Source organism: Egretta garzetta, unplaced genomic scaffold, assembly GCF_000687185.1.
Source record: "Egretta garzetta isolate BGI_Z169 unplaced genomic scaffold, ASM68718v1 scaffold7, whole genome shotgun sequence".
In the NCBI taxonomy this organism is placed as follows: Eukaryota; Metazoa; Chordata; class Aves; order Pelecaniformes; family Ardeidae; genus Egretta; species Egretta garzetta.
In genome coordinates, this window is record NW_009260350.1 from 1,360,236 (window position 1) to 1,374,349 (window position 14,114).

At 45.5% G+C, this 14,114-nt stretch overlaps 1 protein-coding gene across 4 annotated transcripts in view; it reads left to right on the forward strand.

The window, feature by feature from the left end:
• Positions 1-14,114, forward strand: part of TPCN1 (two pore segment channel 1) — a 49,209-nt gene that overhangs the window by 24,474 nt on the left and 10,621 nt on the right. For 3 of the 4 annotated variants that reach the window (XM_009642845.2, XM_035898311.1, XM_035898313.1), the window contains exons 3-18: positions 10-186; positions 1,553-1,666; positions 1,924-2,054; positions 2,648-2,736; positions 3,326-3,360; positions 3,988-4,046; positions 4,855-4,954; positions 6,022-6,138; positions 7,120-7,244; positions 8,512-8,560; positions 8,748-8,811; positions 9,832-9,876; positions 11,002-11,058; positions 11,149-11,202; positions 12,682-12,754; positions 12,988-13,095. In XM_009642845.2, the coding sequence (XP_009641140.1) occupies positions 10-186; positions 1,553-1,666; positions 1,924-2,054; positions 2,648-2,736; positions 3,326-3,360; positions 3,988-4,046; positions 4,855-4,954; positions 6,022-6,138; positions 7,120-7,244; positions 8,512-8,560; positions 8,748-8,811; positions 9,832-9,876; positions 11,002-11,058; positions 11,149-11,202; positions 12,682-12,754; positions 12,988-13,095 (1,397 nt within the window). The remainder of the gene's footprint in view (positions 1-9; positions 187-1,552; positions 1,667-1,923; positions 2,055-2,647; positions 2,737-3,325; positions 3,361-3,987; positions 4,047-4,854; positions 4,955-6,021; positions 6,139-7,119; positions 7,245-8,511; positions 8,561-8,747; positions 8,812-9,831; positions 9,877-11,001; positions 11,059-11,148; positions 11,203-12,681; positions 12,755-12,987; positions 13,096-14,114) is intronic. The other variant, XM_035898312.1, reaches the window with a different exon arrangement.

Consider the following 14,114-nt stretch of genomic DNA (forward strand, 5'->3'; position numbering starts at 1 on the left):
CTGCCTTAGGAAGGAGAAAATAATGATAAGTTCTTCACTCACCCCAAAAATGCCAAAGCACTTGCTGCCTACCTCTTTGCACACAACCACCTTTTCTACCTAATGGAGCTGAGCACAGCACTGCTTCTCCTGTTGCTGTCTCTCTGCGAGGCGCCAGCTGTTCCTATGCTCCGTCTTGGCATCTTTGTAAGTACTTTGGGGCAAAAAGAAGAAGTCATTTTTTGCATGGGTGGGTAAGAGGAAAAAGAAGGCTAAGCATAGAGGAAGAAGGTAGCAGTAGTAGGAAAAAAGCCACCTGGCTTGTTCTGTAAATTGGTTGACAGCAGATATGTCAACCAGCAAAACATCCTTTTTTCATCTGATGTGCATAGACCACAATGAAAGCGACACATTTCATGTTATCCATTTATGCAGTTCTCAGATTTTGTAACTGTTAGAGAAGCGTGTGACTTTTGCTTTTTCTTGAGGTAACTCGAGAATCTGTGTGCTTTGACCGCGTGGTTTTAAAGTCATTGTCAGGGTTGGTGCCGTTACCCCAGCACCACTGCTGGTTCCTAGAACACAAACAGATCTCAGCCTGGGACAGGTTGCCAAACCCTCTCCTGTTCTCTCCCAGTGTTGTGAGGACTCTTTTTAATGTGTGCGTGTGTTTGAGGGACTTGAAGTTTTATGTCTAACCTTAACAAAGTGCAGGTTGAGAGAAGGGGTACACAAGCTGGTGTGTACTGTTGTCAGTCCACAACCACTTCTCATGAGGTACCACCGTCAGGCACAGTGCTAGGAGCTGCTGTTGCTGGTGGGAGAATCTATGTCTGCTTTTGGAGCTGTTAATGGCACCCTAGGACCATGCCAGGGTGAAGAACAGCCGTGACAACCTTGGGGTCAAAGTGTTCCTCAAAATGAGTCAGGGCTGCATAACTCAGTCTGGGTTTTGAGCTGTGACTAAAGCTGAGGTTGTAAGAAAATATTGTTGTCGTCTTTGTGGTGCATTTTGCATATTCCAACAGAGAAGGGGTCCATCAGCACTGCCAAAAGCTGTGTTCTGTTCCAGAGCTTGATCCAGGACCCTGTCTGTGGTTGTCCAGAACATTTATTTCAAGAGAAAACCCTTCTCTGTGTAAATTCTCTCTGCCCAGCAGTTTTTCTTCCTGCATTTCACTAAAAAAAAATTGCAGTCTCAAACTTTTTTAGGTTTTTGCTCAAGTTGCTGGTGTCTTGCCCATTTGTTTCAAGTGTATCGATACATTTTTGGGATGTGTTATTCACCTCCAAAAGGGATGTGGATTTCCAGGAAATTCTGGGCAGATACTGAACAGAGGAAAATTCTATGGGCTTTAATAAAAGCACAAAGCAATAAATACAGAAACTTTGAAAAAGAGTGCTGTGCTAGCTTTAAGAGTGGCCTTGGGGTTTCCTGCATGTCACAGAGCTGTGCTCAGACTGTTGTCAAACCCACGTGCTTCTTGAAAAAGGAAGGGTAGAAATGTGGCCTCTGATGTGCTGCTGTTTTGGAATCAGAAACACTGGTTTAAGCTTTCCTCTATTGTAACAGGTACATGCAACCCTGGAGCTGTTTGCATTAATTGTAGTAGTCTTTGAACTCTCGATGAAGATGAGGTGGCTGGGCTTCCAAACCTTTATCAGGCACAAAAGGACTATGGTGAAGGTAAGTTGTCTGCCTGATTGTCAGTGTTTGTCCTTCAGCATCTTTGGGAACTGAAGAACTGGATTAAATATTGGCCTGTACTGTCGCAGGGATGACTTAGCCATGTGTCCCGGCTGCCAAATGATTCATGTGAAATCTAAGCTCTCAGAGACACCTCCCATCCTTAAAGTGCCCAAATAAATGGGTGGTCAGTGAGAGCTTTGCCTTTCCCAAAAGGAGACTGCAGCTGTGCCTCTCATTAAACCCCTATTTTGCAGACTTGCGTGCTGTTTGTACAGTTCATAGAGGCCATCGTGGTGTTGGTACGCCAAACCTCGCATGTCCGGATAACGAGAGCTCTGCGCTGTATCTTCCTGGTGGACTGCCGTTACTGTGGTGCCGTCAGAAGGTGAGCACTCAGCTGGCTGGTTTTCTGCTGTCGTGCCTGGGACTGGGGTGGAGGAAAAGCACTCTGATCTTGCAGGCGTCTCAGGAAAATAAATGTCTTTCATGGGCATTTCAGATGTCAGAGATCTTTTGTAGTTGCGATGGAAGCGTACCTAGTGTCTTGCCTATGTAGAGAAATTTTGTAGGGAGTAACTTGGATGTGCTCATGGTACACAGTGCTTATGTGTACTGTCCCCAGCTGTATAAACTGCCTCAGAGAGCACAGCGCATGAATGTGGCTGTATTGTTTCTGGCTCCTAGGTTTGCCTGTAAACTGCGTGTTGAATCACAGAGCTAGTCTTTAGTCTGGAGAGGGAAACTTGGCAGGGTGACATTAGTATTGTTTGCAGTACCTGAGAGCTGATTGCAAAGGACAGATGGGTAGCTTGGAAATGATCTTAATTTACCTAGCTTTCTACTTTTAATCCTTGGAGGGAGTGGGAAGAAAGTCCTCAAGTATGATGTGGTGCTGTTTTGTTGTTTGGTCTTTTTCCCTGCCAACCCAAAGGAGAAAACATGAAAGTCTTAGTTTATTAATGTTTTCTTATTTTCCAGAAATCTGCGACAGATCTTCCAGTCCCTCCCACCATTTATTGACATTCTTCTCCTTCTGCTTTTCTTCATGGTGATTTTTGCCATCCTGGGTGAGTTGTATTTATGAAGGTGAAGTGATGCTCTTAACCAGTTATTGTCCAAAAGCAACACAGACAACCTGGATGAATATAAAGCTGGTCAGACTCAGAGTCCTGCCAGGATCCCATCTCATCTGCAGTCACCTGAAAGGCAGAATTAAAGACGCCAAAAATCTAGGAACTGGGTATTTGATTTTGAGACAAAGGTCCTTATGCCCTCTTCCAGAGGATAGTCTGTGGTGCGTGTGTGCGTTTGTGGTTTCCAGGTTCTGTTTCCGTCAACTATTCCTCAATCTTGTAAGTTTAGTCTAAACTCCCACAAACGCATGTGTCTGCAGTGTACCTGCTATCATCAGGCTATCCTCAGAAAGTTTGTTTTCCGAAAGGATCAGTGAAATGCCGACGATGTGTATTGGCAAATCTGTATGGAGAAGGCCTTCCAGATGCTCTCCTCTTTGTGGTGTCAGAGAGGGCTTACTCTTAGTGTGACCTTCTCTTTGGGAACAGAGACTCACTGCTCCACTGCTTGACATTAAACAGACTTTATTTTTTTTGTTCTTTCCCTTTCTCTCCTCCTCTACCTTCTCTGCTGCTTCTCTAGGTTTTTACTTGTTTTCTCCCAACCACTCGGATCCGGTGAGTATCACTGACTCTTTCAACTGAAGCTTGAGTCCCATTTTGATGTGCTGAAGAATCAAACATTGCTGTGTAGACATAGCTTATTCCTGTGCGGTGGTCTGGGAGGCCAGATGCTCGCTGGTCAGAGGCGGCTTGGCAGTGTTACCCTGGTTTACCCCCTGCTGGGAAGGAAGACAGTGCAGAGAACTTCCTCAAAGACAGGATGTCCCAAAGGGAACGTTCACAGAGTTGTTCCTTGTTCTTGGTGCCTTAATTCAGTCAAACAAGCCACCTGCTGCTGTCCCCAGGGGAGGAAGGTAGCTGAGTGAAAGCTTGGCCACCCAGATTGTCCCTGTCAGAGTCCAGGAGCCGTTAGTTCCTGCTGCTGACAAGTCTGTAGCTTGCTGACCGTAGCCTACTACAAAAATGTATATATGAGCTTTTAATTGTTTTAAGTCCTCACATGCCATCTTCCAGGGACCTTTAAAGAGGACCAGTGCTGAAGTACCCTTTCCCTAGGCATCAGGGAGTTGTAGAAGTGCCTGTATTCAAGTGGGTGGGTGGCTTGGTTGGTTGTTTTTTGAATGAATGAAAAGTCACTATGAAATTCTACTTGCATTTTGTCATGGAAGTTTTTTCTTTCAGTACTTCAATACCCTAGAGAACAGCCTTGTGAATCTCTTCGTGCTTTTGACCACTTCAAAGTAAGTTCGTGCTTTTCCAGCTCAGTCTTTCCCTGTGTCCCCAAAGAAGTCCAGCAGAGCCAAGAGTTTATTTGCAGAAATGCTCTGTCTCCAAATGTGTGTCCCTTTCCTCTGCATGAGAGGGAGATTCCTGGGTGAGCCTGCATGAGATGAACTGGTATTTCATTTTGGTTTAGGACACTGTGACCTCAGACGCAGAGTTATCTCTAAGCGACTCAGACCACTTCATCACTATGAGGGCAATAAGGGGGGAAACGGCTTTATTAGGCCTTGGTCCAAGAAAGGAAAGTTTCTATTTGTGCTCCTTTGTCAGCTGAGTTTGCTGTTGCGAAGTAACTTCCTATTCCTCTGCTTCAGTTCACCTATCTGCTAGGAAAGGGGGATAACAACAGTGGGTAAATATTGATCTGCTGTCAGGGAGAGCTCTGAGGATTAGGAAATTAGCAAAGGATGGAATAAATCTTGGGTTGTAACACTCTTACACCAAGGCTGTATTGGTGTCATTGCTAAGTATCAAAGCACAACCCTTAGCCATGTTACAAATCCCCTTTGCCCATTTGGTTTTCGGGATGTGCAAGGAATGTGCTTTTCAGATTTCTTTTTTTCATCATGCCTCCATGTTCTTGCTGCTAGGTGCTAAGCACAAACTTCTGTGTCATGAGCAACCACATGTTTTGCAGAAACATGCGGCTCTTTGGATGTGAGTTTACACACACGCACTCCCCTGTGTCCTGTGCCTCTTGGCTTTGTACTGGGAAGTGTAGCACAAGCTATTTGGTGCTTAAACCTATGTCTTTTTTGGGTGCAGTTTCCCTGATGTGATGATGCCATCTTATGCCCGGAACCCCTGGTCCTGCGTCTTCTTCATAGTGTATCTCTCCATTGAGCTGTACTTCATCATGAACTTGGTGAGTCTCTTGTTGAAGCACTTCTCTCTGCCTGACTTTGGAGCAGAGTATTCCTCATTCCCAAGAGTGCTCTGCAATAATCCAGGACCCCTTTGGCGGAATACTTCTGGAAATGGCAGCTTGCCACACATAGGAGTCTTTTAATGTTTAACCACAAGGAGTTGAACTAAATCACAGAAAACAGAATGATACGAGTATCTTTCAACTTCTCTCACATTAATATCATGCTTGGAGTGACATACTCAGTTGCATGAAATTTATTGTCCTTTTCTGTCTTAATTATTTATCATAAAATGGCATTTTATTATCTGGGCTTGCCTGAAATACTTTGTAAATCAGTTTGAAGGGGATGGAATTACTAAGTATGGCAGGACTTGAAGAGTGCTGATAACTGCAGTGTGAGAGCATGGCTGCTGTGCTGGCTCCGCTTCTTGCAGCATCTAGGGCAGGGCCAAGACCAGCTCAGGTGAGGATGTGAGTGGTGGAAAAGGGCTTGTCAGAGGAGCTGAGGAATTCTGCAACCCAAGGTGAGTGATTCGATGCTTGTAGTGGGCTTGGATTTCGCTGCTGCTGTCCTAGATGGAGGGTTAGTTTTGACATGTGTTTGCCAAAGCTCCTGTGGAAGGATGAGTCTGGAAAGCAGCCCTCAAAACACGTTTCCCAGGCAGAGATCAGGGCATTTTAACAAACCTTTTGATACTGTTTCCTGTTGGCATGAGTGGGGTTTAGCCTTAGCTCTTAAAACTACTAGCAAGTGTTAGGAGGCCAGAAACATCGGGACCTCTTCCAAAAAGTAGATCAGTGTGCATGCAGCGTGCTTAGTAATCCTTTTGTGGGATCCCTTTATGGCCAATGGGTCCTCACTGACTCCATCCTGCCTCAGTCATGTAGCGCTTAGTAAATTCCTCCTACAGGCAATGCCTCTCCTTGCCTCTGGATATCCTTGCCTGTTGGAGAAGCACTGGCTCAGGTAGCCACAGAGTATAACAATCTCTCCTGGTTTCTCGATGATCTTAAAGGTCTTTTCCAGCCAAATGATTCTATGATTCTACAATTTATCTCTGCAGCTTCTCGCTGTTGTGTTCGACACTTTCAATGACATCGAGAAGAGGAAGTTTAAGTCCTTGCTGCTGCACAAGCGCACGGCCATACAGCATGCCTACCGCTTGCTGATCACCAAACAGGTACAGGGCCCTGCAGGGAGGCTGAGAACAGCCTGGGGTGCGGCAGCAGGGGAGGTCAGCAATGTTTTAAGAACACCAGTGGTCTGGAGTGTTTAAAGAGCATATTCCAGAAAAGATGATTCATGCCTGTTGACTGTAATCATACTTACCACAGGCTACTGTTTTTTTCATTCGTGTAACGTGTTTATATCTGTTTCTGGAGGAAAAACCAAAGTAGTCTGAATTTCAGTCCCATATGAGGTTATGGAATTGTGTCTTGATAAAATGAGTGAAGTTTATTCTGGAGAGCATGCAGTCATTGATTTCTCTCTGATGTGGTGTGGGTCACTTGAGGACTTGCTTCTCAAGCACCAGTACTTAGAGGAGGGGTGGGTTATACATGTGAAGGTACAGTATGGTTGCTAGATACTGTATGAGTAAATGGTGCAGAAACAGAAGTAATTTACTTACAAACAACTCTTTATGGGGACAGAGCACTGGGGGAGAGGGTTGATTTCTTGGTTAACTTGTGGAGCAGGGAGAGAAATAAAGCCCAAAAATAACTAACCCACTTCTAGTAGATTAGTTCATGTTTAGGGCACATTCATTATACGAACAGTTCCTGAGGAATAGCTGATACTCTTCAAAAAGTGCCAGTAATGGGATCTGTTAGGCTGTCTACTAATTTCCCAGGAAGAGTGGTTGAACTCTGTCGCTTGGGGTGTCTGGTTGGACAATTTTCACATGACAGGGCAACAGGGAACAGCCCTGCATTTGCTGGAGGGACCGACTGCCAGGAGAGCTTTCTGATCTCCGTGCTCTGGGATAAGCTCAGTACGTTAAAGTAATAGCTTAGGGTACTTTTGGGGCTTAGTTCTAATGGCATCATACAATAATGTAGAAATCCTGCTTAAAACAAATCCAGAGTGAGACTTAAATACTCTAGCCTCTGTGTGCTTCCGCCTGATGTCGCTGCCTATGACAACATTCCCTTGTTTCTAGAGGCCGTCTGGAATTTCCTTCAAGCACTTTGAAGGGCTGTTGCGGTTTTACAAGCCTCGGATGTGTGCCAGAGAGCGATATCTCACTTTCAAAGCACTGAATCAAAGCAATACTCCTTTAGTCAGGTAGGATGGTCTTACTGCTGCACCCAGAGCAGGGAGATGGCTTCACTCTCTGCAGCTAGGCTGTACTTCAGAGAGGATGGCTGGGTGTATGGAAGGAAACTTGTCTGGGATGTGGGAATAGAGTTATGTGATTGAAAGGATTTGTATGGGAAGCAGGGAGCTCGGAGGGGTGGGTACGCTGAGAGTTGAGGTTTTTCTACAGAGGTGATGGAGTTCCTGCGTGCCCTCTTGTGGATACAGTGCTCTGCTGGCAGTCACCAGGCAGCCTCTGTTTCCCACCTCCCCTGCCAGAACTGAGGAGTGAGAAATTGAGGAACAGCATTAGAGCCTGCAAGGAGCATTTCTTCACACAGTGCAGCTTCACAGCTTAACAAGTTTTTGTTTTTTTCCAGCAGCTGGCTGTGTCCCCCAGGGTTTTGTTAATTAAAATCTGGTTCTGCTGGTGCTTTCAGGACTGTCATCCTCTGTGTTATGAGGCAGAGAATTACCATTCTGGTGGGTGGGTGCAGCTAACTCCAGCCAGCATGGAAGTAGAGGGAATTAGAGCAGGAGACCCTCTCTTCCTTTTCCTTTGTTCTGGCCACAGACAGGCTCAGAGTGAGTCTCCCATGAAACTGGTGCTGATGCTTCTCCTTAAAGTCAAGTGCCACAGAGAAGTGTTGGAAATGGCATAGGGAGAAAGGCTGAGTTCTTAAATTTAGGCACTTAATGACACCAGTAAGGGTCTGAGAAGTTCAGCGTCCTCACTTTCAGACACGTAAAAGCTGTTACAGGCCTGACCCTGAGCACCTAGGCAGGCACTCATGTTTTATGAGTCTCTCTGCTTTCATGTCCTTTTTCACATTTCATTGTTACCTGGAAAAGAAAATGTGCAAAGACGTTAGAAAAGGACTGTACAAGTAATTAAGACAGTCCAAGACTTCTTCATGAAGACTAGTACAATCTTTGTCCCTTGGAGTTTGCTATCTAAGCCTCTGGTTTCTCCTCTCAGTGGTAAAATTCTGGAGTTCAGTAGAGTCAGAGTTTCCTCTAAGGACTGTAACGTTACAGAAGGAAGGTAGGCTTTGCACCCTGTTCTGGCTCTTGTCAGTCAGTAACCTTTGGCCAGATGGGGAATAGGTCAGCGTTGAGTTATATCAGCTGTGGCTGCAGTCCTAATAAGGAGTTAATAACTTCCAGGGACTCTCTGCTGATGATGCCTGACAAGGACAATTAAGGATCTAATCAACTCCAAGGCTCTGATCAGATGCTTCTTTCTCTTTTACAGTCTAAAGGATTTTTACAATTTCTACGAAGTTGTTGGCTTAAAATGGAAGGTAAGTATGTAGTGGGTGGAGAAGAGGGGAAGTGTGGGGGGGAGAAAGAGCAAAGGAGGTCAGTGATTAAAGAGTGGGTGAGACACAAAGGCAATCTAAAAGAGGCAAATGATGGGGTTAAGGTGGGTCTCCATCACGGCATGTTTTTTATATGGATGACTTCTGATTGTGGCTGTTCTGCTTCCAGGCAAAAAGAAATCGCGAGCACTGGTTTGATGACCTTCCACGGACAGCATTCCTTATTTTCAAAGGTAACAGGCTGTGTTTTCATGACAGCATGTGTGCAGCTAACAGGGAAAGCATTTTTTTTTTACAAAGAAAGGGTCCTCTGAAGGGACCTTCTCTTATGTCCCTGGTAAACAGGTGAGGGAAGGCCTACTAATGAATTCTGTGTGTATTCAGAGCCTCCAAGGCCAGAGCCTTGTATTCAGAGTCTCCAAAGAAGATTTCTGTCATGTAAATATTCCCTGTGCTCTCACCCAAACCCTGGCTTCCTTAAAATAAGAGACCTCTTGGCAGAAGCTCTGTAGTGAACCAGACCCAGAGGTCACGGAGGGCCGTATTCCTTTTTCAGCACAGATTTCTGAATCTGGTAGAGTTTATAGAGTTTATCTGTATCCCAGGCAGCAACTCACAGCAGTAGCTGGGGAGTGGAATTTGTGTTTTCATAAAAGCTGCGAGGTTTCCTAGGCCCAAGACGTGGTTGCAGCACTTGTACAGGCTAAGTGCAGCTGTTCAGGAACGGGAAAGAGGTCTGAAATACCCATCAGTGTAATCTGTCTTGCAAATGTGATTTATCTCCCTTGTCCCAAGTTTCCTGACTTGAAGTAAGAACTTATCTGCAATTCTTTTTCAGTGTTCTACGCTAGTAGGAAACAGTTAACACCATCTTGATCCAAGCACACAGCTGCCATAGGAGTCCTACATATCTCTGCTGATGCACTCAACCCTCCTTGACAGCATATGTGTTGTTCAAAAGCACGGGCAGTGCTTCAGCAGGTGCATTTACCTCTGTCCACACCATAGAACTAGTACACAGAGGGGGAAAAAAAAGCATCTTGGGGGTTAAGGATAGGGAGTTCGTCACTGCTAAAATTGTAGAGGAAATTTGAACTTTGTCCCAAGAAGTAAAAGTTAATAAACTACTAATCTGCTTAGTTACTGTGCTGAGGTCTGCCATGAAAAATGTCTCTAAGGAGAGGATAGAGGAAGCTGCCTGAGGTATGGAGGATCGCATAAACATTTGTTTTGTCATACTTTCTTTCACGCAGGCATCAACATCCTTGTGAAGTCCCGTGTGTTCCAATACACCATGTGTAAGTAGAAGTAATGAGCTGTCTCTCTGCTGAGCTCCCTTCATTGTGTGGATCTGGGATGCTCTGTCTGTGCCAACCCCTCCAAGAACTCAGCATGGTGGGGCCTGGTCTTTGGTTTGAGCTGTGGCTTGTGTGCAGATTCTGGAGTTTTGATGGAGAGGGAGGGAGCTGCGTGCTCGTACTGACCGCTGCTGCAGCCTGGGCTCTCACTTCTTGCTGCGTTGAGTCCTCTGGAGAGGCTCATTGGTTCACTGCTTCATAATGCACTTGTGGGTCTGATTCTGTAGGAGTCAGCTTGTGCATTTGGGTAGGTTGGTGGTTAGCTTTCACAAGCCTTGAGGTTTTTATCATGAAGCTGAAGGGTGCTGGGTAAGGAACTGCCTTGCCAGTCAACCACCTTCTTCTTTTTGCGCTTGAGAAGGGGCAAGCATCTTCATTGCTGGAGGGATTGCTTGGTAACTGTACTGCCTGCAAGAATGATTCTGTGCTCGTCTTCTCTAGAGGAGACAGAGTGCATACTTGTGGTGCTACTCATTATGTTGTAAACGATCTGTTTCTACTCAGTAATTCAGGGGTTTTCTCGAATGTTGGAGATGTTTTTTGTAAATTAGGAGGCTAAACTAGAGGGTGGGGTGGGGTGGAGTGAGGAGATGTGAGTGAAAAGAAGTCCTGCACCTTCAGTTCTCAGAATCTGAATGTTGGGGAGCAGCAATAGATCCAAGCCAATAGGGCTTTGTCCTGCACTGTTGGGGGACTCTTCCTTTGTCCTGCACTGCTGGAGGCCTAGTGGTTCTTGAGATCTAGTTCCAGAACTAGGAGGAAGCTGAAATATGTAGGTAATAACATGGCAGAATGTAAGATAATTGTGAGTAAAAACGATTGAGCGTGATTCAGACCACTATTTTGTTTTACTTTTGTTTCCTTCTGCAGATAAAGGTACCACATCTGATAAAGGCCTGGGAAAAGTCAGGGCAGAAGTTTGGCAACACTCTGAGTTCAGTTTGTTAGTGGAATTGGAAATCCTGACCCTGCCACTTGTCCATATTGTATTCTTTGTTAGCCTAGGAAATGGATGTCTTCTGGTCCAGGAGTGGTTTTGCTATGGGATTTTACTTTGTTTTCCAGATACTGTGGTGGCTGTGAATGGAATTTGGATTCTTGTTGAAACCTTCATGCTGCAAGGTAGGAAACATCACAGCTTATTTCTTGACTATGATGCCGGGGGATTTAATAGAAAGGAAGGCTAGAAAAAGTTCTTCTTGTGTCTTGCAGGAGGGAATTTCTTTTCCAGAAACGTCCCATGGAGCTACATAGTCTTCCTCACAAGTAAGCTTGATGCCTCCCAACAGAGCTGTGTCACTTCATAAGGAGTCGGGAGGGGAATAAATATCTCTGTTCCCAGAAGATTATTTGGTTTGAAGTTAAAATTTAGCCACAGGTGTACAGACTCAGCTTAGAGCAATGCTGTGCCTGGCAGGCATCGTCAGCATCCACACAGATCCATGGGAACACTGCTGCACTGTTACACAGCTCCCTGCACTGCTGCAGTCTGGGGAGCCTCTTACCCCTGGCGCAACTCTCCACAAAAGCTGCTGTATTACTCTTAAAGCTGGCTCCAGCCCTGAGAGCAGAATAGCCTTGTTTTGTTAGGCACAGCGTGCAAAGTGATAAGTTGCTCCAGACTTGCGATGGCTCTGTATGGAGTTGCTCATGTTGCTCTGTGCTGCACTGACTATTCCAGGAGGCATTACCAGCTCTGATCTGATTGCAGCTGTGAGCTGGCTCTCTGCCATGCACAGCAAGGCAGTCCTGCTGGAGTACAGAGTGCAGGGGCATGCTGAGGAGAAGTCTGAAAGGACTAGATGAACTAGGTGATGAGCTGAGTTTTCTAATCGAACATCATCGGCTCCATAAACGTGTACCTTAGTCTACCTTTTCAGCCCAGGTATAAGCAATTGCAACCTCATGTCCTGGTTTGTTGCACTGCCGTGGAACTCTTCAGTGATGTGAATTCACTTCCCTCCTCCTGCCAGTGTCTCTTGCTCAAGAGGAGAAGAAAAATACAGCTCCATTGAATCAAAACAGTGTGTAAAACTGCGGCAGGAGGTTCTTTGGAGAATCTAGGAGAGGTTGCTAACCTCTTATTTGACTGCTGGGTAGCTCTAGTGCTTCCTGGGCCATTACTCTTCAAAAGACTTGTTAGGAAAGTTTGAAGGCAGAGGCACTCTGCAACACTTCTTTTCACAAGGTTGTTGTCATCCAGCTCTTCACTTCTCTCCCACCTTGGAACCTGGAAAGACAGACTTTGGGATGATGGAAACAAGGCAGCATCATGTTATTGTGGCATTCTTTAACCTACAGGCTCACAAGGTGCCACCAGGACAGCGGTGAAGTATTCAGATGGCTCTTCTTTGAAGGGGTCTCTCCCCGCAGGTCAAGGCTAGGCTATGGGATGAGGATATCTTCCACTGAGATAGAAGGAATTAAACAGGCAGGACTGAATTCCCTATGCCACTTTCAGGCCTTTCCTACAGGAGCTTGTGCCTCAACATTCATAGCGTGTTAGCCAGCTAACTGCTTTGTAGGCTGCTCTGGAGAGAAATCACCATGAATGCAGTAAAATGTGTTAATTTGGAGGGAAAATGTCTCTTTGGCATCTCACCGAGAACAAGGAGTGGAGTCTGTTAAACCTATGTTCAGCAGTCACGTACTTAAAGCACCACGCATCTTTGAGGGCAAGCTGTTGCATGAGCCCTCCATGTGATGCTGCTTATTTTTGTCCGTGTCTGTCACCTTGTTTTACAGTCTATGGCGTGGAGCTGCTTCTGAAGACCACTGGACTGGGGCCTGTCGAGTACCTGTCCTCGGGTTGGAATCTGTAAGTGCACACTGACATTTTGAGAGAGAGGTGGCAAAAATTGTTGGTGTTGGAAGGACTGACTTCTGAGATGCATTAGGCCTGTAGACAAGGTCATCAGCAGGCTATGGTACTCCTTCTGCCCTTGGCCTTGTCCATCTTGTTAGGCTGGAGCAGCACCAAGTACCTCCTCTTTGCTGAAACACTAGCAATAAATCATTGCTCTTACTTTATTTATTTCTTTCTCTTTCTAGCTTTGACTTCTCAGTCACCCTGTTTGCATTTTTGGGGCTCATGGCACTGGCATTTAACATGGAGCCGTTCTACTTCATTGTGGTCTTGCGACCCCTTCAGCTGCTGAGGTGAGACAGGAAGGCTGGGCGGGGGATACAGAGAGCAGGGGGGGAAGAAAACAGCCAGGCTGGTTTTTCATCAATCCAGTTGGGGACCGAACTCCTTACCAGGAGAGGGCAAGGATTGCTCTGTGGGTACGTGACCATGGCAAACAGGAATTGCGTGGGGTAATGAGATTAGCCAGAGTTATCAAAATGAACGATAACAAAAACTTGGGATGGGATATGAAACCCCGTGCTTTGGAGCTTAAGCTGATCTCTAATAGAGATCAAGGGATTTACCGGGGGCAGATTATCCTGTGTCTGCCTTCGTGGGGTTCTTACACCTCCTCTAAATTGTCTGATGCTGTTCAGAGAAAAGCTCTTCTGTCAGGGTGAGACAGTCTGAGCCAGTTTAATAATTTCCATTGAATTACCAGAAATTACAGTTTTCAAAGGATGCTGCTTTCTAAGGTGAAGTACAACCCTGCTCTAACTGCATCTCGCTTTAAGCAAGACCTCGGTATGTAAACTCTCTGCAGCTTAGGAAGATGGGTCTGATTAACCCTCTCATTCCAAGGCTGCTAGAGGTACATTCACCTTCACAGAACGCTCTGAGAGCCATCGGTGGAAGGCATTTGAGAGGCAAAATGTTGTTTTGTCAAAAGCAAGCTAATGTAATTTAGCTCTTCAGTGGGGATTTAAAGAACACTTTATGACACTGGGGCAGGGGGAAGTTTTTTCTGTTGCTCCCCTGCCAAAGCCTGTGTTTGGCAGCTGTGTTTCTCTGTAAAGGCTGGTGGAGTTGCCAAATCTTAAGTTAGCAGGCACAATGTAGTTTTCTTTCATCAATTTTTAATGGGTCATAGGGGAAACACAGAAAAGCTTGTGTCTGAGGAAAGGAATTCTGACCCTGTACATAGGACTAGTTAAAGTTCTTATGATATTTTTTTTTTTAAATAGCTATTTATGCATCATGCTGTGTAAAAAGACATAGACTTTTCCTTGAGATCCCTCAATCCTGTAAACACTTAGTTGAATGTGTCATA